General features: G+C 47.0%; 2 protein-coding genes across 3 annotated transcripts in view; one reads left to right on the forward strand and one right to left on the reverse strand.

Moving 5' to 3' along the window:
• Nucleotides 1-7359, forward strand: part of NUDT2 (nudix hydrolase 2) — an 11892-nt gene extending 4533 nt beyond the window's left edge. The window contains exons 1-3 of one of the 2 annotated variants that reach the window (XM_019531862.1): nt 476-673; nt 2189-2338; nt 6660-7359. In XM_019531862.1, coding sequence (XP_019387407.1) covers nt 658-673; nt 2189-2338; nt 6660-6973 — 480 coding nt within the window. In that variant the 5' untranslated portion in view covers nt 476-657 and the 3' untranslated portion in view covers nt 6974-7359. Of the gene's footprint in view, nt 1-475; nt 674-2188; nt 2339-6659 lie in introns of those variants that run through there. The other variant, XM_019531863.1, reaches the window with a different exon arrangement.
• Nucleotides 7360-7458: 99 nt separating this feature from the next.
• The window catches only part of LOC109307780, a 24988-nt gene continuing 8812 nt past the window's right edge, over nt 7459-23634 (reverse strand). The window contains exons 2-6 of the mRNA XM_019531861.1: nt 16573-17043; nt 11912-12055; nt 11425-11484; nt 10930-11020; nt 7459-10219 (exon numbers count right to left, since the gene is read on the reverse strand). Coding sequence (XP_019387406.1) covers nt 10003-10219; nt 10930-11020; nt 11425-11484; nt 11912-12055; nt 16573-17043 — 983 coding nt within the window. The 3' untranslated portion in view covers nt 7459-10002. The remainder of the gene's footprint in view (nt 10220-10929; nt 11021-11424; nt 11485-11911; nt 12056-16572; nt 17044-23634) is intronic.

Consider the following 23634-nt stretch of genomic DNA (forward strand, 5'->3'; position numbering starts at 1 on the left):
ACAAGGAATAACGGCCACAAGTTGTTGGAGAGGAGGTTTAGATTAGACATCCGCAAGAACGACTTCACGGTCAGGGCGGCTAGGAGCTGGAACCAACTTCCAAGGGAAGTGGTGCTGGATCCTACCCTGGGGGGGGCTTTAAGAGGAGGCTTGATGCTTGCCTGGCTGGGATCATTTGAGCCCAGTTTTTCTCCTGCCCAGGCAGGGGTCGGACTTGAAGATCTATAAGGTCCCTTCCGACCCAACTTCTGTGATTCTGTGATTAATCATTGATTTTACACTTATCTGTTTTCTTCTAACATTACGTATGGTTTATTGATATCTCAGCTTCAAAACTTCATACTTAAAGATGTAAAATGTTGACAGTGAGTTGTTGGGTTTTTGTGTCTGATTTTTACATAGTAATTGGCTTCCTGGGAAAGAGGATAGATAATTTTTTCCCCTAGCAAGAAGCAGAGGAAATAATTAATGTCTGCAAAGGAGGAGACTTCTTGAAGTGTGAAGTATGATCATCAGCTTCACTCATCATGCACTGGGCCCTTCTGGCTTGACAAGGACTAAAGGAGTGGAGAGAGGCTCTTTGGAGGTTGAAGAGATTGTCCTTTTAAACTGACCTTGCAAAGTGTGCGGAGGAGCCTTGAGATTCACCAGGGACTGATGCAGGAATTGATGGGTAAAACTCTCTAGTCTGGTTTGCATAGCACAGGTGCAGCCACTGCTCATAATGGTGCTTTCTCGCATTAGTACCCACAAGTTCACATACATCAGGTGCAAAAGGCTGAGACCCTGGGTAGATTAATTAATCTTAAGATTGACCCAGTTAATAGCAGGACACTTGAATGTCTGGCAGTGTTAACTCCTACTCAGCTGGCTTGTGTCTCGTGCAGCTGGGGCTGGTATCTGGGAACAAATCACAGTTGGGCAGATGTGCTGTCATTAAATCTACTATTGCAGCTGAAAACTGTTGGAGGCTTTTCTTCTGGCTTCTGTGCTCTTGAATGTTGCATTTCTAGGCCTGTACAGGAGATGGTGCTAATTCCCCATATAGCTATTTGCATTGCCACAGGTCTGAACAGGCAGTTTCATACCCAAGGAGTTAATTCTGTCTAAAATTAACTACTGATCTCCATAAATTTCGTAACTCAGACTACAGGTAATTTAGCTACAGGTATAAACATTGGCCTACCTTGTAACATGTTGACAACATCTAAGTGGCAGGGAAGCAGCTTTGATAGGGGTAAGTCAGCAAAGTAGGACTAACCCAGAATTTGTCAAGCATTTCGGAACAAGTTTATTTTCTGCCTCTGCACCTCAGTTTTGCCATCTGCAAAGTAGAGGATTAACTTTGAGCGCTACTGCGTGATCCATGCCTGAAAAGTGCGATATAAGCCTATTCTTTATTGACATATGGAAGGATCTACCAACGTGTAAATAATTGGTTAGGAAAGGGAGTTAACACCATTCCTGATGTGTATTCTCCACTGCATCCTGCTTCCTCCATTTCCCATTCTTTACTGTATCAAAATAATGGTCGGGTAGAGGATCTTTGTTATACACGGTGCTTGTCAATGGTCATCATCATCACAGAGGTGTGTCACCTAGCACTATGCATCACATGATAGTTTCAGCTTCCCTTAGGTCTACAAACAGGGCTTATAGGCTAGCAGCTGGGGCAGGGAACAAAGATTTTGGCCTCTGGGGGGAGGTTTGTCCTCTCAGTTGTCAGTGACTTATCATGTTGCTTCACCTCTGGAATATGTGTGGTCTAATACAGCGCTGGTTCCTAGGAATGTAATATTTGTACAGGGTTTGGAGAGTCTTTGAATTTTAGAGATATGGTGCATTAGTCACTGATTTTCCGTTTCCTACCTTTTCCAACGTCCTATGCGGTTTATCGATATCTTGGCTTCACAATTTCACACTCAAAGATCTGAAATGTTGACAGTAGTTGTTGGGTTTTTATGTCCAATTTTCATGTAGTAACCGGCTTCCTGTTTTTTGGAGAGAGGATAGATTTTTCCCTAGCAAGAATGGAAATTAACTGTCTAACCACTGATGCAGATAGATGTCCATACTGAAAATGAATTTCCAAAGTATATCTAGACTCTGTGTTTAAACCCAAGGTACAGTATTGTCACTCATGTTTGGAGCACTCTCATTCTTTGCACTCATTTATTTCTCATTACAGTTCACAGGAGGAGCATGGCTCTGAGAGCATGTGGCTTGATAATCTACAGGAGGCTACAGCCAGGATGCCCTTCTTCTAAAGCTGGCAACAATATTGAATACCTCCTTCTGCAGACATCGTACGGGACTCACCACTGGACCCCACCAAAAGGTGACGTTTGCAGACACAGTGTGAAGACATCTAGTCTGTTGACTACTAATCATATAGGGCAGCTGAATCAGTTAAGTACACTAGGATCACAGGTGCATCCTTACACATATTTGACTGCAGTGGAGTTTTGCTAGTTGCCAGGTCAGGGTTTGCGGTACCCAGTGTGCTATGGCAAATAGATTGTGTGTAACTAAATGCAAGGGAAGCCCAGGCAATGCCCTGAGACCCAGTGCAGAGGCTTGTCTCTGAAAGCAAATGGCAGAGCACACCTGTGTTTGGGGTCCCTCTGCCCCAGGATGTCAGGCTATTTCAGCACAGAAATAAATTTTAATTCTTTCAGATTCTTTTTATCCTCTGAAATCCTCTTGGGTACCCAAGACAGTGGGCCACAATGTCACACATGCTGACTGCATCCATGTAGCCTTTTTTTAAGTGATTTACACAGTCTTGAAGCATCTTTGCAATACTTAAATAGGGATATGCAAACTGGCACAAGGTCAGCAAATAACTCCCATCTCTGACTCCCCATTAAATAAAAGGTAGCAACCACCCTCCTGCACCTCCATATATCCTCTTAGCCTGAAGTCTGGGTAAGTGAATGATCAATGTGTGGGGGTATCAGGCAATTTGGTGATGTGATACTCCACTGAGAAGAGCGGTTCTTGGTGGATGGTTCTCACCGAGGATACCCTGACATCAGCAAAAGCATCCTGGCTGTCCCACACTGCCATGGTGTCGCACAGGGAGAGGGCACAATAGGCAACCATGGCTGCGCCACTTATTTGTTCATTAGACTTGCATGCTACCCTCCCCAAGAAGGCTCAGAGTGGCTTACAGTAAAAGACAGAATAACCTTAAGATGCTATGTAACATATCCCCAAACAGCGCTTCCACTTCTGTGACTTTCACCCAGCAGAGCAAACCCTCTGGTCCATCCCAACTATGCTCCCAACCTTTACAACCCCTATTCATATGTGGGTATAGAAAACCTCTCCCCACTGCCACTGTCCTGTCTCTCATCCAGGGGAACCTCCTCCACTGTCCTCTAATATCCATCCCAGTCCCACAGCCCTTGTTCCACAGAGGAGCTGTGATTTTCCCACAAATACTATCCCTCCCCCCGTGAACACAACATTCAATTCAAAAGAGTTGTAACAGTAAAATAAGGAAGTCCCTGCATCCCTGCTTCTGCCGCTGCCAAAGGGCAATGCCAGTGAGTGCTGTTGACAACCATTTAGGGGTCTGGACACCCACAGCAACCTTCAGGAGTGTCTGGTGACAAACTGCCAACCACTGCAGCTTCTAGACTGAGTATGAATTGAATGAGCTGTGGCTTGCCTTCTGCACTAGCTGCAGTTTCTGAGTAGTTCTTGAATGTAGCCCCTAGTAGAGCTTCTGGTACAATATAATCTTCAGGTAATGTCAACATGGCAAGGCCCAGATTTGAAAGAAAAACTCAAAGCTACTCTGCCAGTGGGATGTGTGTGGAAAAAGCACTTTCAACCAGAGCTGCTGTTCCATCTTTTCAGAATAATTTATGTAGTGCCCATGATCCTTGCCTCAAACTGTGCTTTCTGGTACCAAAAGGTGAGCAGAGCTCCAGTCTGTGCCCTAGGGGTGCTATCCTAACCCATCACCATCAACTCCATGGCCTTTGGTGTGTCTAAACCTGTGACATCCCAGTGGCTGACTGCTGAAGGAGATGTTGCGCAGACTGTCCTCCACAGCCCATTGCACTGCACTGGTGTCAGCTGGGAAGTCAGTGAAGAGCAAGGAGCTGCAGGGTTGCTTACTTTCACTGACTCAGAAGGCAGGTTGCTGAAGCTTATCATCAGTGCGTGAAACAGCAGTGTGATGCAAAAGTGATACTTTTGCTACAGTCTCTCCTACAGCAGCCTGTTACGCATGCCTGCTAGGAAGGGTGACAGATCTGAGCCTCTGGGGAAAGGCAGAATCATCCCTTTTGTATCAGGCTGGGAGTTGGGAAGAAGCAGCAGCTACTTACGTATGTTTCTTAGCTCTGGAGGGATTGTCCACAGACATGCTGGGGTCATCAGTACTGAGAGCTGCAGGTAGAGAAAAAGCCATCAGTCTCTGATTATGGATTGGAGAACACTAGAGCCTTCTCTGTGCCATAGTTGGACCCAAAGAAAGGCTGAAAGGGGCAACAGAAATATTTTAATTCCAGAGAATGCTACTCTGTCTAACGCAGCTTTTTCCATATGCTTCCACTGGGTTGTCTTACGGGGCAGTCAGGATCATTGCATTGGCTGTGCTGGTGTTGGAGAATATCAGTGGAAGAGCATCTTGCCTGGTCTGTCGTTGCTGACACTCCCTTTAGGGATCAGATGTGAGCTTTGCTAAGATGATAGAAAGCAGCAGAGTCCCTCTAAACCTAGGAAACTGAGATGATGCTGATCTGAGGTAAGAAACACTTAAAGGAGCTGGCTGATACTTTGACCATCACCTCTCTTTTAAGGACATCTGCTGTCTGGGCACCAAATGCAGAGGCTTGGAAGCCTGGTGGGTTCCCTTTCAGATCCTAGATTTGCAGTTAGCAACAAGGGGATGAAGTGACTCTTCCAGGTGACCAAGAGTTTGATCTTGCCCTTCGCACAAGAACCAAACCTTGGTGATCGGTTCTTTTTTACTTTTAGTTTGTACTGCACTTGCACCCCATACCTGGGACCACTGGTGCTGTTTAGCATTGCTTTCTATAGCCATCAGCAGCCTAGCCATTGTCAAGGGTTTGGTAGGTATCTTTTGCACTGCAGTCAATGCAGCCATGCAAGACTGAGCAACAGCGTGAATGAGAATCGTTGGTAACTGAGTTCTAGGTGCAGACCTATTCCCACTGGTGCCATCAGAAATAAAAATGCATTGTGACTTGGGGTGCTGAGAACTAGAGGAAAAGTCTTTGTATGTATTTGCTGAACACACGATCTCAAGTCACTGAGACCTAAACATGCAAACTAGGGGCTTATTGTTTTAGAGTACTTTTTTCAAATGGAACCAGGCTTTTTCACTGTAGTGACCCCAGGATGTAAGGAGCATAAGACGTGCTGACTCCTGATAGACAGAAAAGCAAGTGAGATCCATTTGTAGGAAAACATAGGCTTTTCCATTCCTCCCAGTTTTACAAACACAGGTGGCTTTAAATGCCTGCAGGCCAAATTAATCTCTAACATAGCCATCCAGAGATTGCAGTCCATCACAAATACATCTTCTGGAATCAATTGAGTTACATCAAGGATGAATTAGGCCTGTTTGGTTTTTTTATGGACTCTCTGCACTGGGGCTTTTTTGAGACCTGTCTCTGTTTGGTCTATTTATGTTCATGTCTAGTGTTTTTGTGAGAAATCTAAATTTGGCCTTTCTCAGGGAAAGTAAAAACTACTTGGGCAGATGTTATATTTATCCCTGGTTGGTAAGGGTTTCTTTCCTCCTGACAAATATGAAGAGAAGGGAGACAACCAGAATAGCAACACTGCTGTACTTTGGCAAGGAAGAGAAATAACCCCACTCTAGCTTGCTACACGTCCCAGCCCATGCACCTAATTAAAGAGCCCTGCAGTGATCCTGATCTCATTTGATTGCTACTTGTACCGCTGCACAGTAGCTTGCATCCAGATGCACCTGCCAGCACTTCAGAATCATTACTAAGTGATCAAAAATCAACATAGTCTTCGGGCCTGGCTCTCCTGCTTCTGAGATTCCCTTGAGGCTGCGCTTGTGTGTCTCTTATTTTCATGTAGGTTGGCCATACCATAGTCATACGATCCATTGAAATGATCCACTCCAAAGCTGTTGAGGAGAAGCATAGCAACTCCTCAACAGCTCTCAGCGCCACTAATATCATTATTTTTTATTTGTCGCATGTTGATTCAGGGGTTTCGTTTTGCCAGCGTGTGAAGTGGCTCCCTCTGGGTTTCTCACTGTGCGAGGTGCTTCTGAGCAGCGAGGAACTCCTGCCTTTACCCAGCATAGGAAAGATTTAATTGTTTGGATATAAAACAGTGCTGAAAACTGTCTGGGTTTCTTGCTGCTGCACTTGAGCCTCAGGCCTGATTTCCTTGCCCTGTCTCTGAGAGCCTGTGTCTGGCTCCCTGTTTGTGGAGTAGCCTGTGTCCATGTCAGCAGTGCTGTTGACTTTGGGACTACTCACTTGAGTCAGAGGTGTGCAGAATCAGGCTCTTAAACTGCTTGGGAGAAGCTGAAGGAGACCAGCACTCCTGTTGCTCAACAGAGGAGTTGGTTTGAAGGAACAAGTATGAGCATCCAGTTCTCTTCTCCGAGCCTTAATTTGTCATCCCCTTTGCAGGCCACGTGGACCCAGGTGAAGATGATCTGGAGACAGCCCTGCGGGAGACTCAAGAAGAGGCTGGACTTGATTCCAAGCAGATCACTCTCATTGAAGGATTTAAGAAAGAGCTGCAGTACACCGTCAGGAACAAGCCCAAAACCGTTATCTACTGGCTGGCAGAAATAAAGGACCACAACACAGAGATCAAGCTCTCAGATGAGCACCAGGATTTCCGCTGGCTGAACTTGGAGGAAGCCTGCAAGCTCGCTCAGTATAAGGACATGCAGGCAGTGCTTAGAGATGCACAACAGTTTCTCTCTTCGAAGGCTTAAAAGCTTGCATGGCGGAAGAAGGGGATCTTGCAGGAGAGTTGGGAGCTGGTTTAATTGAGACCTGAAACACAGTTTTCCTCAAAGTTAATTTGATTTACTTAATCTGAGTTATTCTGGAGCTTGTGCTTCTGTGTCCTGTAGCTCGTGCAGAGAGGCAGAAGGTGTAGTTGTAACAAGAGGCAGAGATGTCTGTGTTTGAAGCCTGACACGGACAATGAACCTAGCTGGACAAGTTTGCAGAAGTGTTGAGCAACCTCAGACTTCCTTCGAAAACCAGACATGCCATCTCCTGTATGGTTGCCATTAGGACCTGTGAAGCGCGATGCCAGAATGATGTGAAAAATGAGCAGATGGAGACTTGTCATAATAAAACACAAATTGCAAAACATGAATGTCAAGTTTTGAGTACAACACACAGTGGGCTAAGTCCTGGGCTCTGTTTCCAGCTCCTCCTGTGGTTACTTGGCCCAAGTGCTTCACCCTTCCCCTGCCTGCAGCATGAGTTTGTTTCCTTATTGTCACAGGTTTAATGTTTGTAAAGTGCTTTGAGAGGCTGGGTTGGAAGATGTTAGAGAGGTGCATAATCTGAATTTCTAGCTCCCCCTTCCACTTTCTTTGTTGCATCTTGTTTTGGGTTCTGTCACTTTGAACGTCCCAGGTATCATACGCTGATCTGGGCTTCTTGGTCTACCCTGAGCCCAGGACATCCTGCTTTTGCCAATGTGGAATCTCTTTGTTGTAATAGTATTATACTCCCCTGTGGGCTACAGACACTAATAGGCAATGTGGTGATTTCATTTGAAACTGGTCTGTCGTTCACCTATAGGATCCTATGGTCCTAGGTCTGTCATTCCACATGGCAGAAGGCAATGCTGCATTACATTCTTACACACAATCGCCAGAACATCAGAGGCCAGAAACACAACAGTAGTGCGCTATGTCTCTGAAAAAGGAAATAATTTCAGCAATTCCATATTTTTGTTTAGCGTAGGTTTTATTATGCACAGTGTTCAAAACCACTTGCATTGGGGTATTGCCAGAGTGTGGTGGACAAAGATTGTGTTAGTAACATTTGGAACAATAAAACAGAAAGATTAAACTAGTTGACCAGTAAAAGAGAGAATCTACCTACAAACTTGTGCTGCTTCACAGTCGTATTTTTTCATTATTATTCTCAGCTACCATTTAATCAGTGCTATGTAAACAATAGTATTGCTTTGTTTGCATGTACAGGCAAGACTCTAAGCAAGGATACAGAGCCATTATCAAGTAATCCATTCTACCCAGTCAGCCGTAATGAGCAGACAGTGGCCAACACAGAAAGCACTGTATTAGCTGAACCCAAAGTGGATATCTGCATTTGAATGGCACTGAATTTGTGCATTCATTAACTGCATGAGGATTTGTGGGGTATGAAAAGGGCTATAGAATTGCAAGTTAATGTTGTGGGTCCAGGGCCTGGCTTTCACGTGCAGGCATCTGAGGTGCACTCACACAGGCCTCAGCATAGGCACATGCAATTGCCTCGGATCTGCGCATGTAACCAGTATCCTCGCTGATCTTGTGGGGGACCTGATGCTCGGACACTTGACAACTTGACTCTAAAATACATGCTAAACGTTGCATCCCAGCACATGTCTTGGCAGAAGTTTTTTCAAAGGTTGAGCGTTAGGGTTGAATTTTGAATGCCAGCTTGTACCCGTGGGTCAGCAACAAGGAAAACCTCCTTTGGAAACACAGCTCCTGCCTGATCAGCAGTCTAACCCAGTATCCTAGCTCTCAGTGCTACATGCTTCATCGGAAGGTGTACAAGCCCTTGTAGTACATAAGTCTGGAATAATCTGTTCCAAGCAAATGTTTGTTTCCCCTTTCAGTCCTATGCGCCGAACTGGAAGGGTTCTGATTTCTATTTTATTTTTGGATGTTTAACATGTTCCTGAGTCCTTTTAAGTTACTGGCTGCAGTGATACCTTGCGGCAATGAGTTTCACCCGCTAATAACAAGTTACACATAAGAAATATCCGTTTGATAGTTTTACCTTCCACTGTCCCTTTGTTCACATCTTATGGGACAGCCTGAGTGAATCAAGCTGCAGAACAATCAATCCAAGCAACACAAAGGACCTGTAAAAACATTTCCCAGGCAAAGTGAAAAGTGGCATCCAAGTCTGAGTGAGGGATGAGTGAGGGAATAATCCTTTTGATGCTGCTGAACAATAAATTGATGTGATTTACTGGAACCTGTCTTCTGCCAGCGTTTATACCCCTGATGCGCTTCACAGGACGCTTCATGCTGACATGATGCCAAAGGAGAAAGTAAAAGACACATCAGTGTACATCTGTGGATGCTATAAGGGAACTAAAACCCTGCTAATTCCATTGAACAAGGGTCAAGATTAAGTATAATGAATGATAATGAGAGGGGAAGTATAGAGGGGAAATGGAGGATCCCCTTCCTCAAAAATGAGTGTATCATGTCCTACACCTGTTTATGTACAAGCAGTGCACATTCATTGAGCCCTATGCATAGCTGCAGGAGGTCAAAGATAAGGACTGAGGCTCCTAGTCAAGGAATAGGAAATGTAGTGCCCTAGAACAGGTCAGGAGATCCAGTTTTTCACTTATAAGCAAAATCAAAGCCTGCTAGGATTTGCTTTTTCACCATTATGATTGGCTTGGAGGAAAAATGTGCTTGTGGGATTAGTGGCGCTAGACCCTGAAGGAAGGCTCAGGGCAGTGGCTCCTGGCAAGGCACTTGGGTTCATTTTCATTGCCTCTAGGTCTCTGCAGATTAAATGTGAACCCTTGGAAAACCTAAGCAGTGTGCATCTAAAGCAGCAGCACAGTCTGCTCTGCTTGCCACAGCTTTGTGCCACATTGTGATGGTTCTCCAAGTGTTCAAAAAAGGGTCTTTTTTTTAACTTTCCTATCAAAACCTTTAGGCTATTTAGACAATTCACTAAAGGATGCATTATTCCCAGTGGGAGTTTCTTATTGGAGGGCATCGTTGTCGGCTGCATTATTTCAGAGTTAATCTATTTGATATTCAGCATGGTCAAAAAGAGGAGTGATGGTCCCATCCTTCCACTCGATCAGGATCTCCCCATGCCTCAAGGAAGGGGAGCAAGAGGCTGGAACCTTGTACTGCCGTGTGCCTGCTGGCCCCAAACATGAAGATCGCTCTTTTGAGTCAGCTGAACTGCTGTCCTCTGGGTAGTGTTTCAACGCGTTGACGATCTTCTTCTTCCTATCAAATCAGAAACAATGGGGCCACGTGTCAGTTCTGTCACCAAGAATTGTATTCATTTCTCAGGTAGACAGTGCACTTCCCCAGAGATTAATTCATCACAGCTGTCTGACGTCTCTACGGCATTGCCGACCCACCCCCCTGGCCCAACAATTCACCCGAACTTGTCAACCAGCCGTAATACCCAACCCTTGCTTTGCCTCCTGGTGAGAGGCAAGCTCATCTCTGGAAGCTGTTCAAGGTCAATCTTCCTAGACGGCCTACCACAGCAGTGCATTCAGTCCTCCCCAGAGCACTGCAGGTGTAGTACAGGAAGCCCCCTACCCCACACTGCTGCACCCCAATCTGGAGGCTGGACTCGACGATCTCGTGAGGTCCCTTCCAGCCCCTAGTGTCTATGAAATCCTGATGCCACTGCTCAGAATTAGACAACACAACAGGAGGGACAAGTGATGGGTGTGATTGAGAAGGGCCCTGTATGTGTATCCTGTTCCTGACTTACTGGACTCGGTCTGCCCATTGCGTGTCTCCTGTTTTTCTCACATGCCCCTACAGCAAGAATCAGCAGGCAGGCTGGAGGTGAATTAGCAGTACAGTTTGGGAGAGCGTGGCTACTAGCATGCTAATGCCGGCATGGCCTTCAGGCCTTTACATCATGCAGCTATGAAAAAAACGATGCAAGGGATAAGTAGGCTCTTGGTCCAACTCACTTGTTGTAATGGACGTTCAGCATCAGTATAATTAGTCCCAGTATAAAAGCTAAGGGGCTGAGGACCAGCATGGCTGTCTTCCAGTTGGTGCCTGAAACAGCAACAAATCATGCAGTCGGGCAGGTTTTCCATGCTTCTTTCCTTTGCTGTGCAATTGTTTTTCAAGAGACGTACCTTGATTTTAGCTTTGTCGTCTAAAAGGGGTGTAGAGCCGGGGGAGAGGAATTCACTACTTGGGATGGTCTGCTTGGAAACCCTCCTGGAGGCTTTCCCACCCTGTTCGGGGTAATGAATAAGCCTAATTCCCAGATGTGGGGCCCCTTGTTCTGGACACCGGGTTGGAGGGAAGGGGGAAATTGCTGTTGGGTACCAGTGGGCTCCCAGGGTGGACGGCATTCAGCACTCCCCCACTGACTCCCAGGCTCATGATCGTAAAAAGGGTTCTCTTCCTTGGGCCCCAGCCTTGTCCTTCGCTCACTGGTCGCTTGCACGTACCTCCTTGACGAGGCCCAGCTGATTTCCCTCGGTGGCTGTGTTGCTTCCCTCTGTGCCCCTCTATGAGGGAAGGAGCAGAGATACTCAACTTAGTGGCCTGTGCTGTGGAAGGGGAAGGAACGTCATACTTTACTCTGACCTGACATCATGCGGCTGCAGTTAAATTACAAGGGACTTTGGTGGGAAGAGCAAGAGGGCCCTGGGTGGCAATTCAGTGCCCAGTCACAGAGCCTATGCACCTCTAGCACTGACTGCAGCATCGCTGGGGAAAACATCTCACTGCGGCATCAAAAAGCTACACCGTGCAAGGGTGAGCCCCACAACACAGAGGCCCCGTCACACTAAAGCCAGTGGGAGCTAAGACACCTAAAAGCATGTGGGGCTCATACCTAAGGGACCCTGCTGTGCCATTGCCCTGTGTCACCCCACAAGCGCTACCTGTGCTGTCCTACCCAATGCGGTCAGGAGGAAAGGGGGCTATACTCACCATCCTTCATTTTTAAATTCATCGGTTTGCTCTCCAGTGGAGAGACTGTGCTGTTCAGGTTATTGGCCAGACTCGGGGTAGCAGACTTCAGAGGAAAAGCCGTCGAGGGGACACGGATCTTTGGTGAAGAACTGATGGTTTTAGCTTGGAAAGGAAAAAAAAACAACCAGGGTACATTAGAGTTATGGCTTATTCACTGTACAGAGCAGAAGCAAGCTCATGGTCAGGGCAGCATTTGGTCTATGGTGTTAGATGCCAGGTGAACCCAATACAGGGTGCTGAAGAGCACAGAGCGGGCCCCGGGTCAGTCAGAGCTGTGATGTACACCCACTGCCAGTATGTTAGATGAATGCACATGGCCAAACTAATGTTAAACGAGTGACACAGGTTATTCGCAACACTGAGAAGCAAAGTAAACACAGCTTTGTCCGATACTTAATCAGCCGGTGATGAAGTACTTGAGAGATCTATGCACCAAAGGCTAAGAAGACTTATTTCGGCAGAACTAGGGGGACACGACTAGTGCGCTGACCTCCGCACTGCAGCGGCGGGCCCTTCAAGAAAGCAGCAGTCCGAGAGCTCCAGATGTGCTCCCTCTGGAACTGCTAGCGGAGGAAGGCGAGGTGCCCGGTCTTCAACAGGGTGTGACCACTCGCTGTGGGGGCTCACGTGTAAAACTGGCCTCATGGGGAATTTATGCCATGTATAACCAGGAAGGAAGCTGCTATGCCAACCAACGCAAGGGATTAAAGGAGATCTGCCCCAGAGAAGTGATGCCCTCAGTGTGGAATGGAGGTGCCCTGAGTGTTCAAGAAAGGGGCCCATTTATTAAGCACCTCAACTTAAGACATAAAGAAGCCTTAATATCAAGAACTGGGCTGTAGCCATTAAACAGTTTTCTGTAGGGGAGGATGGAAATCCCAGTGCTTATGCTGGGAAAATGTATTACAAAGCACAAGACTTTTCTTGAGCTGAAGGGGGAGTGGGAGCCGCTGGCTGCAATCTCCAAACGTTTAGTTCTGTAGCAACGTTCGTAAAGGAAAAGTTCTCATCATGGACCCATCTCCCAGTTTATCCCCCAGGAGGGTGGAAAGGAAGAAGGGAGCTGATTGTATGGTAAATATGCCAGTTATCTGCCAAGGACGTTGTTGCTCTTGGCTAGCAAAAGACCCGTGGAGCACTACCTATGCCTGACTTCTCTTGCTGAGAGTTATTTTGGATTTAGACATTGGCCCCAGTGATAGCAGCCAGGACTAAGAGAGTGCCAGAGTCCCAGCTCCCATTGCAAGGTGCGAGGTGCCCTCTCTGCATTTGGTCAGGTGCTAATCAGGCCAACACTTCACCTCTGCCCTGGCGGACAACAGGCTGTTTGCCTGGTCCATGTCCCACACCAACAATAGATCAAACGGAGCTGCTGAATTTCCTTGGGCATTTACAGGACACGGAAGGAGAAGCATCTTAAAGGTGTCAGAAAGGGACTTAGACCCGCTGCCTAAGTCACTTATGCCTTAAATGGTAAGAAACGGGCCCCTGGCACTGGGATTCACAGCACCTAGACCAGTGAACAGGAGGTGGCATGCCAGGGATCAGGCCTCACTCCTGGACTTGGGGAGCAATTGAGGTGTCTTTTTAAGACAGGGATTCACAGCCCAAACCCGTTTGTATAATGTGACTGGTGCTGTCTTCTCTTTTAAGATGCTGTACTGGTGCACAATAGCCTACTGGTTAGAGCACTTGCCCAGCAAGTGGGAGATGTGGGGGTGGTAGGTGTGCCATGACCTCTCTACTGGATTAGGCCCTTCAGGGGACTTGGGGCACTTTGCTTGTTAATACAAGCAAGCACCTAAAATGCTCAGTTTAGCTCAGTTAAGCAGGTTGCACTTCTGTGCACAAGCAGCCGCTGAACGTCAGGGGTGCCTATATACATGCAGAGAGGCTGCTCTGATGCACTGTAGTTACAGCGCATTGGAGCAGACTCGATTAATCAAGTCTTCTGGAGTGTGGTAATTACCATGCTCCAACAGACTCCAGCGTCACGTGCATCAGCGTCCCCGTGCTGGAAAATGCACACTACGTTGGATGCGTTTTAGTTAAGGTGTGCCTGCTGCCATTTATCCCATGATGCCCCGAGCACTTTAATTAAAGCCCCCCCCACCCCCGAACGTGTTTATATGCCCCAGTTGCCTAGGTCAGTTTTCACCCCAAAACTTGAGGAGTCTGGAGTGTTTTAGGCCATGATGTGACTTAGGCAGGGTCCCTATGAATTGCTCTTTTGGACTTGTGAATCTCAGCCTTAAACATCAAAGTACTGTGTATGCTTCTATTTTAGGGCACCCCATTACAGTATAAAAAATGCCCCCTTCTTTTTAGAGAGGAGGAAACAGGCACCAGGATTTTAAGTAACTTGCCCAGGAGTGTAGGGGAGCTGAATCCAGATAAGAAACCAGCTGCTCCTGACTCAAGCTCCTGCTCTCCTACTACACTGGGATATTCCTCGGACCTTGCAGAGCTGGCTCTGGACTCCAGCATAGCTTCTCCATAGAAATAAATAATGCTGCCTGTTACATGAACAGCATTGCTTGGCTCTGCAGCTTAGAACCAGGGACAGAGCTATGAGCCCAGGGCCAGGAAATGATGCTTTGTTTAAAGAGGTCTTCAAAACCGTGACCATGTGGAAGCTAAAGTACCAAGAGGATGGAAGGCCAGTAAAGACAGCCTCCAAAATTATTAATTGGAGAGCTTATGATTGTAAAACAAATCTGATTTTTTTTTCAATGGGCCCAACTCATGATGTGGGAACTCTTGGGGCACTGTTGAAACAAGCAAGCACCCACTAAAATCAACTGCTTTTCAGTGGTTGCCTTACAGTGACATTACAGGTCAGGATGGCGTCTTCTGATGACAATAAGGATTATATCTACACAGGGATGACAGCAGCTCCTCCCATCTGCTCCTGCTCTTTGCTCTCTAAACCTGAAAGTGAGGTGGCGAGGCTGCTCTGTCATGACATTAACTTGGGTCATGTCTACATGTGCATTAATGCGCTTTAACTAATTGCACCTAAATTTGATACCTGCATTTGTAGGTATCAAATTTAGGCATGATTAGCTTAATTTCACCATTTTTAATGTGCCTTAAGGGCGCGCACTTGTAGACACATGCCCATAATGTGCTTTAAATGAGGCTAATGTGCATTAACGCATCTTGTGTAGACATGCCCCCTTTCTACACATACCCTCACCCCCCAATTATTCATAAGACCTCAGTCTATGGTCTATTTGACAGCAGCTGCAGGCAACCCTGAAGTGGCCTCTCTGATGTCTTTCTGGGCATTAGAGCAGGAATAGGTGGGCAGGGTATATTCCAGTGTCTCCACTGGGAGACGCTGATCCCACAGTGAATACCTCCCTGAAATGAGCTAGATCAGCAGATGACAAGAATGATGCTAGGCTTGGGAAGAGGGCACTGCTTGGGGCTGTGGAGAAGGGGAGAGGGCTCTTTCTCCAGTCTGCTGCTCAAAAACTGAAAGAAGGGTCCTTTTTAAACACTGTTCCTCAGTCACACTGTGCCCACCATCCCTCCTGAAACTGGTGGTAGCAGAGAGTGCTAATCGTGTGTCCCGAGAGGAGTGGTCCCCAACCCGTGGCTCATGGGCAACCTGCTGCTCTTGAGAACCGTCAGTGTTGCTTACAGCCACAGGAAACAAGATGTTAAAGCGGGGGTAGCCAGTCTGCAGCATGCATGCCACAAGTGGCACGAGCTGCTGCTGTGCATGGCACGTGAGCTCCAGGGACTCAGGGAAGGATGGTCGGAGTGAAGACATGGGGCTCCCCACTGGCTGCCTGGAGCAGGAGGCTGCTCCAAGAGAAGGTGTCAGGTGCTATCACCAAGAGCCAGGTTAACATTTCTCTGGCTGCTGCCAAATTTGGGGCTCTGACTCCTTGTTCAGCGTGCAAAATTATGGGAGTTACAGGGCCAGGCAAGGGTTAACATGGCTCTTGGCAGTGACAGCAGCATCCTGTCCCACTACACTCTGCATAGGTGGAGGGGATGCTTGAGCCCCCCTGCCTCCATTTTGACACTCTGGACACATCTACACAGGATGCTAAAAGTGCAGTAGTCTAATTTTATTCCGCATTAGCGCGTCACAGTGAAAACCATGTTAATGTTCTACTGTGCATTAGCGTCACTTAAAACATATGCAGTGATGCTACTGTGCAGTAGCACCGATTACAGCACATAAACTCAGTACCTGTTATGACTTGTACCTGTAATAACAGGTACTAACTTAATGTGCCGTAATTACGGTGCATGTAGATACGCCCTCTAGAGTGCAAACTATCAGGTGTGCGGGGAGACAGAGATCAGAGATCACTGGGGGAGGGAGTGGGCTTAGCTCATGGCTGACCAAGTTGTGTTAAAAGAAGGTGAACAGAAAGCGATGCTTCCTGCAGCATGTTAGGAGCTCTGTGCTGTGTAGCTCAGCTGCACAGTACCGAGCACAGAAGCTGGGGAGTCCTGCTCTACAGCTACTCAGCATCTTGCACGATCGGAGCCAGAGTGACTTTGTGTTAGAGCAATTTCACATGAGTTGTTAGATGGATGCAAGGTGACAGGCCGTAGGGGCTGAAAGGGTTTCTGATGCCAGCTCCATCTCTTACTTTCGTGAGGCCACAGCAGCCCGTTGGCAGCGCTCTGTATCGGGTCAGCCAGCCCAGGAACCGCCATCAGGCCAACGGCACAGATGGGTTCATCCGTCAGGGTCTTCCACTTGCTGAACTTGTCCTTCTCTCTTGACACAAAGACCTCGTGACTTCTTGGCTTTGTATTGAGGTGCAAGCCCAGACCTTGCAAGGTCAAGTGACCCTTCTTGCTGCAAGCCCAGGCCTGACGCTTCCTGTCCCCACACGGCTCCAGCCTGGCCAGTGCAAAGTCCTGCAGCTTGTGGACAGTCAGGCATTGTTTGGTTTTAAGGCTGACAATGGACTTGGTGCTGGAGTCCCAGCTCCACTGCTGCTGCTGAGAGTGGAGCTTGCAATCAGCCAGGCCAATCCCGGTGCTCTCGCGGTGGGTGATGTGAATGCATTTTTCCAGCTGGATGTTCTTTATGTGGAAGCTTTGCCCCTCCGATACTGCAGCGCAATTAAAGCACAGTTTAGTAGCACATAAGTACAGGGCAACTCACGTGCCCAGAGCACCAGCAATAAGTTAGGACCTAGGGAAAGCAAGACTCTGAATCAACTTCTGCGTTTTTATACCAGGGTATGAAAAGAAACAACTGCCCGTACACTTTCAATTTCCCAGGACTATGTTGTGCAGAGGAAGGCACAGTGCAACAATACTCAGGAGCAAGCTGAGAAAGAAATAATATCAGAACTGATCTGTAGAGCTCATAGAGACAGCCAACATTTTTGAGGACCATTTTTAAAAAACATTTTAGAAATGGATATATTTTTTAAAATGTCCGTGAAATACAACCCAGGATGACATTTTAACCAGACAGAGAGCCAATCAGAAACGCAGCTCCCTCCAAATTCTGTTTTTCTTCCTTCCACTGAAATTAAATCTGTCCCACGACACGTTTCATCGGGTTTCCAAAAAACCTTAACAAGCTCGACCCACCTGTCACCGCTCCATCAGCTGTACTACTCCGATACAGTGTCAGGCGGCCTCATCCTGACACATGACATGCCCACTCTGCATCTGCTACTTTCAGATGGGAAGAGATCCTGCAAGGCAAAGCCTGCTGGGGGATGTGGAGGGCCACACCTGAACAGCTACGCCACTGGTTTGGGAGGTAGCATGTGTGGCATGCCCCATGGCAGCACTGCCTGGCTCTATAACCGAGTGGTACACACAGTCACATGCCCCTCGTGTTTACCTTGGGTCCCCGTGCTGTGCTCTGTGGCTGCAGGGAACATGATGGCAACAATAGCAGGACTGAAAACAATTAGTTAAGGTGACACACATTCAACTAACCTGATATTCGCTGCATCTAACGGTATTCTATATTCCCCGATGTCAGAGCTCCACTTCTGGGGTCTCCTAGGGTAAATATAAAAGCTAACTCTGTGCCACTTACTGGTGGTCTGTAGCAGTGGCTTGTGCTCTGCCCATGACTGCTGCCCAAATAGGAACTCTGTTAGTTTTAAGGGAAGGATGACTTCTGTATTGATTATGGCTTTCAACAAGCAACACGAACTCCAGGACTTGGGGTGAGCTATGAGCTAACCAGCTTAAAGGACCACATCCTTAGTCTTTTCAAAACCAACCTTAACTGTGACTCATGAGTTTCTTGCAAATGCCATTAAACAGACATCTCTAATATATGCCTGTCTTCTGCTATGTAATGTATAGCACGTCCCTACAGAATGATGGTTGCAGGCAGACATTGCATTTATCCCAAGACAAAACTTTCTGTGCCAGGACAAAGTGCACAAGTACGCATATCCATGTCTGTTGTCTCAGGATAAGGTCTAAAAAGGTTTCCTGAATGTGTAGCGACAGTTTATCCTGAGATACTGCAAAATGCATCTGTCCAGTTATCTTGGGATTGCATAGTTGAATCAACAGCAGAAAAATGGCACTGCATTCAGCCATTCACTAAGCTCTGATTAGGAGGGTGATGCGAGTACACTCTAATCCCAAGTTATTTTTGTTTCAGGATAAACACAGGCACAACTTGTCCAGGGATAAATGCAGTATCTATTCCTATGAGAGATGATTTGGGCTGGAAGAGAGAGATGGAAAGAAATATCTCAAATTCTCACCCTATTTCGGAGAAGTTATTTAAAAAAAAATCTTTGTCTTAAAAGAGCTAATGGATTTTCCCTTATTGGGGTACATTTTTCTCTTGTGCCCCTGTGAGATAAACCCTCAAAGTCTGGCCTTGTACAATGTTAAAGGTGAAAAGTGGGGAGATTGAAAACCAGCCTTGGACTGGAAGCCTGCTAATGATCTCAGCACAGGTTTCTGCCGAATTTCCCCCCTTGGAGCAAAAACAATGCGTTTTATTGGCACAAGGTCACTATCTCAATATGTGAAGGAATAGGATGACAATGAGAGCAGAGCTCAGAGCAAAACAGGACATGTGGAAAACAAAGATTAAAAAGCTCTGATGCTTTCTTGGGGGAAATTCCAGCCTCCTGTTAGATTTTGTTCCTCATGTTAACTACTTGTTTGTGAACTCAGATGAAAACTAGGGACTTTCTAGTGATGCACAGCTGGGGGGAGAGTTCACTTTACAGGTCCTAAAACAGTGGTTCTCCACCTGTTTAGGCTCCAGGCACCCCTTGTTAGGCTCCGGGCACCCCCCAGAAAATGCCAGGTCTGAGCTTTCACTCAGTTTTTGACTACAGAAAAATACCAGAGCAATTCTTCTGCTGCAAAGCATTCAGAAAGACCCCTGTGTGTCAGAATGGCTTTAATACTGTGCATTCCCATTTGAAATCCTGAGGTTTATCTTGTGAATTGCATGGAAGTGTTTCCATACCCAAGAGTACTAACATTGCGTGGCACCCCGCAGCACCCTTAAAAAGATCTCAAGGCACCCCAGGCACCCTAGTTGAGAATCACTGTTCTAAAATACCATTTCATTGAAGTGTTAGATAATTAAGTACTGCGTGGGGTGAAGGAGGCTAGCTTGACAAGGCTGGCGGGGAGCAGACTGTGTATCTGTGCAATGGGCTCAGTATGGGCAGCAGCAGCCGGGCTCCTCAAGGGGCACTTCTACCCTTACAAATGTCCTTCAGCCCGAACACGGGGTGATCGCCTCCAGGTTAGAGAGCCGTCTGGTTTCCATGGCCCTTTCATGGCCCTTGACTATTCTGCTAGACCCGGTTAAGCTGCAGCATTTCCATTCTGCAGGAAATTCATTTGTTTCAAAAGAAAAGTCTTCATCCTAAATTGGGATGAACCCTAGAGAAACTGAAATTTCTCATGAAAAAGGATATTTTAAAATATTTTTGTGAAAAATAGGAATGTTTCAGTTCAGTTTTTCTAAAATAAAATGCAGCAGCCAGCAGCACCTGACTCTCGGCAATGGTCCCAACTGGTTCTGGCTCCTACAATGTCCCCTAGAGTCAGGGTGATCTGGGGGGGTCCCTCGTAGAGCAGCAAACCTGCACCCCGAAACCTAGACTACGAGAGTCCCAGCTAGAACTGAGGCCCCAGGGCTGCCAGACCCACAGGGCTGTGGCAGGGAGCTTGGAAGTCTGGAAGTCCCAGTTTTCCAGCTTCCTACCAGGAAGCCAGGCAGGTTTCCATCAAAAGCTTCTCCAAATTGAGATGTTTCTGTGCATCACCTTGTTTGTTGATGATTTGGCATTTTCTGATGGAAACACATTTCACTGGAAGATCCCTGAGTAGCCCCATTCTCTCCTAGTTGGTATGTGGGTATCGTCCCACTGAAAATCAAGCTGGACACCCTATCAGCCCCTCCACTGAAACAACCACCACCCCTTACCGACTTGGCAGGGCTCCATGCCAGCACTCAACGGGCAAAGGCCTCTACACGGCTTTTCCACTCCCCTGAGTCACCCAGTTCCCAACCCAGGGCAGATTTTTAAAGCAACCATCTGGGGATATTTCACGAATCTCAGGACCAGGTCCTGTCCTACCAGGTAGGTGCCTAAGTGTGATCCTATTCCACCTCCTCAAATCTAAAAAAACATGCATGAGCCTAACTTTGTAACACCTTGCATGTCTACATGAGACACTTCACTGCAGAGTAGACTAATCTGGTGCACAGTAAAGCATCACTATGTAACTGTGCACAGGAGCTCCTGTGCAGTGGATTAGTCTACTTCGTGGTTTTCTGTTACCTGTAAATACAGGTAGTAGATTTACCGTGCAGTAGCTACTGCACAGTAGCGCATGGTTACATACCTGTCTAGGGGTGAGAGAACAATCCCCTCCTCCTGGACCTGCCTGATCATGAAGCCTGGGTGGGGACAATGTCCCCTTGCCCCTACAGCAGGCAGCTCCTGACCCTGGCTCAGCAATTGGAGATGGGGCTGGGGCATTGCTCCCTGCCCCTGGCAGCAGGCAGCTCCTGGCCCCAGCTCTGTGATTATCCACACCAAGATCGGAGCCTGCCCTGGCATCAGGCATCTGCCAGGGGCCAGGAGCCATTTCCCAGTCCCCGTTCTGATCGCAGAGCCAGGGCTGGGAGCTGCCTGCTGCCAAGGACAGAGTACATTGCCCTGGCTTGGTTTCATGATCAGAACAAGGGCTGGGCAGGTTGGACAACTCCCTCCGTATGCCCCTGGAGCCCAGGCCTGACACCAGTACCCCATCCCAGCCTGGGGCTGGTACCCAGGGCAGCCTAGAGCTCACCCTAGCTGCCACATAATAACAGAGCATTGCAGGAGTTTCCCTGCACAGAACTGTCCTGCTGGCAGCAAATTTGCTCTCGATGGGTGCACATGTAGAAATGCACTCAAGAAAAGTTTACTGTGTGATATTTTACTGCTCAGTAATCTTTCTGAGCACTAATTGCACATGTAGATGCACCCACTGTCATCTTAGTCTTAAGGCTGAATCACAGAAAGCAGTGAGCAGAAGAAAGACTCTTCCACCATTTATATAACTGTTCTTCAGGGACTCAAGGAGGGTGGAAATGGATTGCACTTTGGCAGAGCAGAATCTGGCCCTAAGTTTCTATCCCTAAACCTAAACCTTTCTTTTATAAAAGGAATCCTATTAACTGAGAATATATGTACGAGAGTTCAGGATTTGGGCCCATTGTCAACAATGCACAGAGATCAGAAATTTGGGAGGAAAACAGTGAGAATAACAAGACTTTGATCAATGGTTATAATATAATCAGAACATCAGTGGTTATAATATAATCAGAACATCAAACACATCACAGTTCCCTCCACAACATTTAAAAGACAGGATACGGGTGGAAATTTCTGTTAATCAGAAAGAGAAACGCTGCCAAGAATGTGTCATTAGGGGAGACTTTCATTCCCAAAATAGAGGTTTGAAGGACAAAGACTGCCAATAATGGCAGAAGTTAGACATTATCACAAGTGATGGCTGACAGATTTCTATATCCCAAGAGCTGGTACAGTTTAGAAATGGTTTGGGTAACCTTACCTTTTAAAAATAACCTGCAATTGAGTGATCACAAGTCGATTCAATCTGAATCAAGTGGCACAATAAGCAAAACAGGCCACTAAGCAAATGAAGAGGGAAGAAGGGAGCTAGTTAATGAAGTCGACTGAGCTAAAGATTTTGGGAATTTCTGAGTCAAAGATGCAAAATCTGTCTGGAATTGTATCCCAAACAAGGGAGGTGGTGGTGGAGGGGAATGGGGTGAAACAGGTGGGGAAGGACACTAGACCTAACTGGAGGTGTCAAGGAGTGTTGCTAGGATGACCAGGGGAATGGACAGCTGATTTTACAAGAGGAGACATGCCTTGTATAGGGGACAGTGCTATTCTCTATAAATGCACCAGGGAGTAACCTCTAGAGAAGAAAAAGAAATATTGAAGGTGTAAGACAACATTGAGACAAGAATACATGGCAATAACCTGTGCATGAATTAATTAAGGCTGGAAATTAGTAGGTGGCTTATAATCATCAGAGCAGGGAGGGTCTGCAACAGCCTCTCAATATGAGTAGGGGAGGCCAGAAACCGAATGAATAATGAGATGGATCTTGATAAACTGATGAACAACGTGCTTCATTTTGGTGGCCTGTGGTAGCAAAGGTCCAGACTTGGTGACCCAGGGGATCCCTGATGGCCTTATGTCCTGTGTGGCTAAGTAGAAGGAAAATATCTAAGTGGATTTGCAGGGAAGATGACATGAGTCCATCATCCCTTCTTCGACCCTACAAAATGGTCAAATGGAGTTGGAGAGATACAGGAAGGAGGATGGATAGATTTGACTTCATTTCCTGGAAGTGGGCCTCAGCCTCAAACATTGCAACACACCTGTCCATGCTTTCCCAAATCCAGGCAGAGGCATGTAGCCGCAGAGCGTTTCTAAAGGAAGCTCCAGCAGGCGGCTGATTAAACACAAAAGCCTTTTCATGTCTGAGCACAATACAAATTCTTGGAAATGCTAATCGAAAGTGAAGTGAGCACTGCCGTTTCCCATGGGGCACTGTACCCAGGTGGATCTGTGGCTATTACTTTCATAGCTCCTCTAAGGTTAAATTCTCCCTGGTTCAAGGTGTAGTATCAGGAATTCAGACTCAGATGCAAAAAGGCATCTAGTCATGGTGACACCATGCATTGTCTTGCCTATGATTTGGGTATTTGACCTGAAGAGCAATTCAGGAAAAGGGGCTATGTGTCTCACATCTCCTTACCCTTAATGGACTGGCCGACGCCAACATCCTAAGGGATAACCAGCATGGGTTTGTTGCGGGTAGGTCTTGCTTGACCAATCTCATTTCCTTCTATGACCAGGTGACCTATCACCTGGACAAGGGAGAAGAGATTGATGGGAAACTGGCTCCATGGTCAGACCCAGAGGGTAGTAATAGATGGCAGTCACTCATCGTGGTGTCCTGTGACCAGTGGGGTCTCCCAAGGCTCTGTCCATGGACCCATATCGTTCAACATCTTCATTAATGATGTGGACATTGGAGTCAGGAGCAGACTGGCCAAGTTCACCGATGACACCAAACTTTGGGGCAAAGCGTCCACGCCAGAAGACAGGCGGCTGATCCAGGCTGACCTGGACAGGCTCAGCAAATGGGCGGAC

This window comes from Crocodylus porosus, unplaced genomic scaffold (assembly GCF_001723895.1).
Source record: "Crocodylus porosus isolate Cpor-Errol unplaced genomic scaffold, CroPor_comp1, whole genome shotgun sequence".
Classification (NCBI taxonomy): Eukaryota; Metazoa; Chordata; order Crocodylia; family Crocodylidae; genus Crocodylus; species Crocodylus porosus.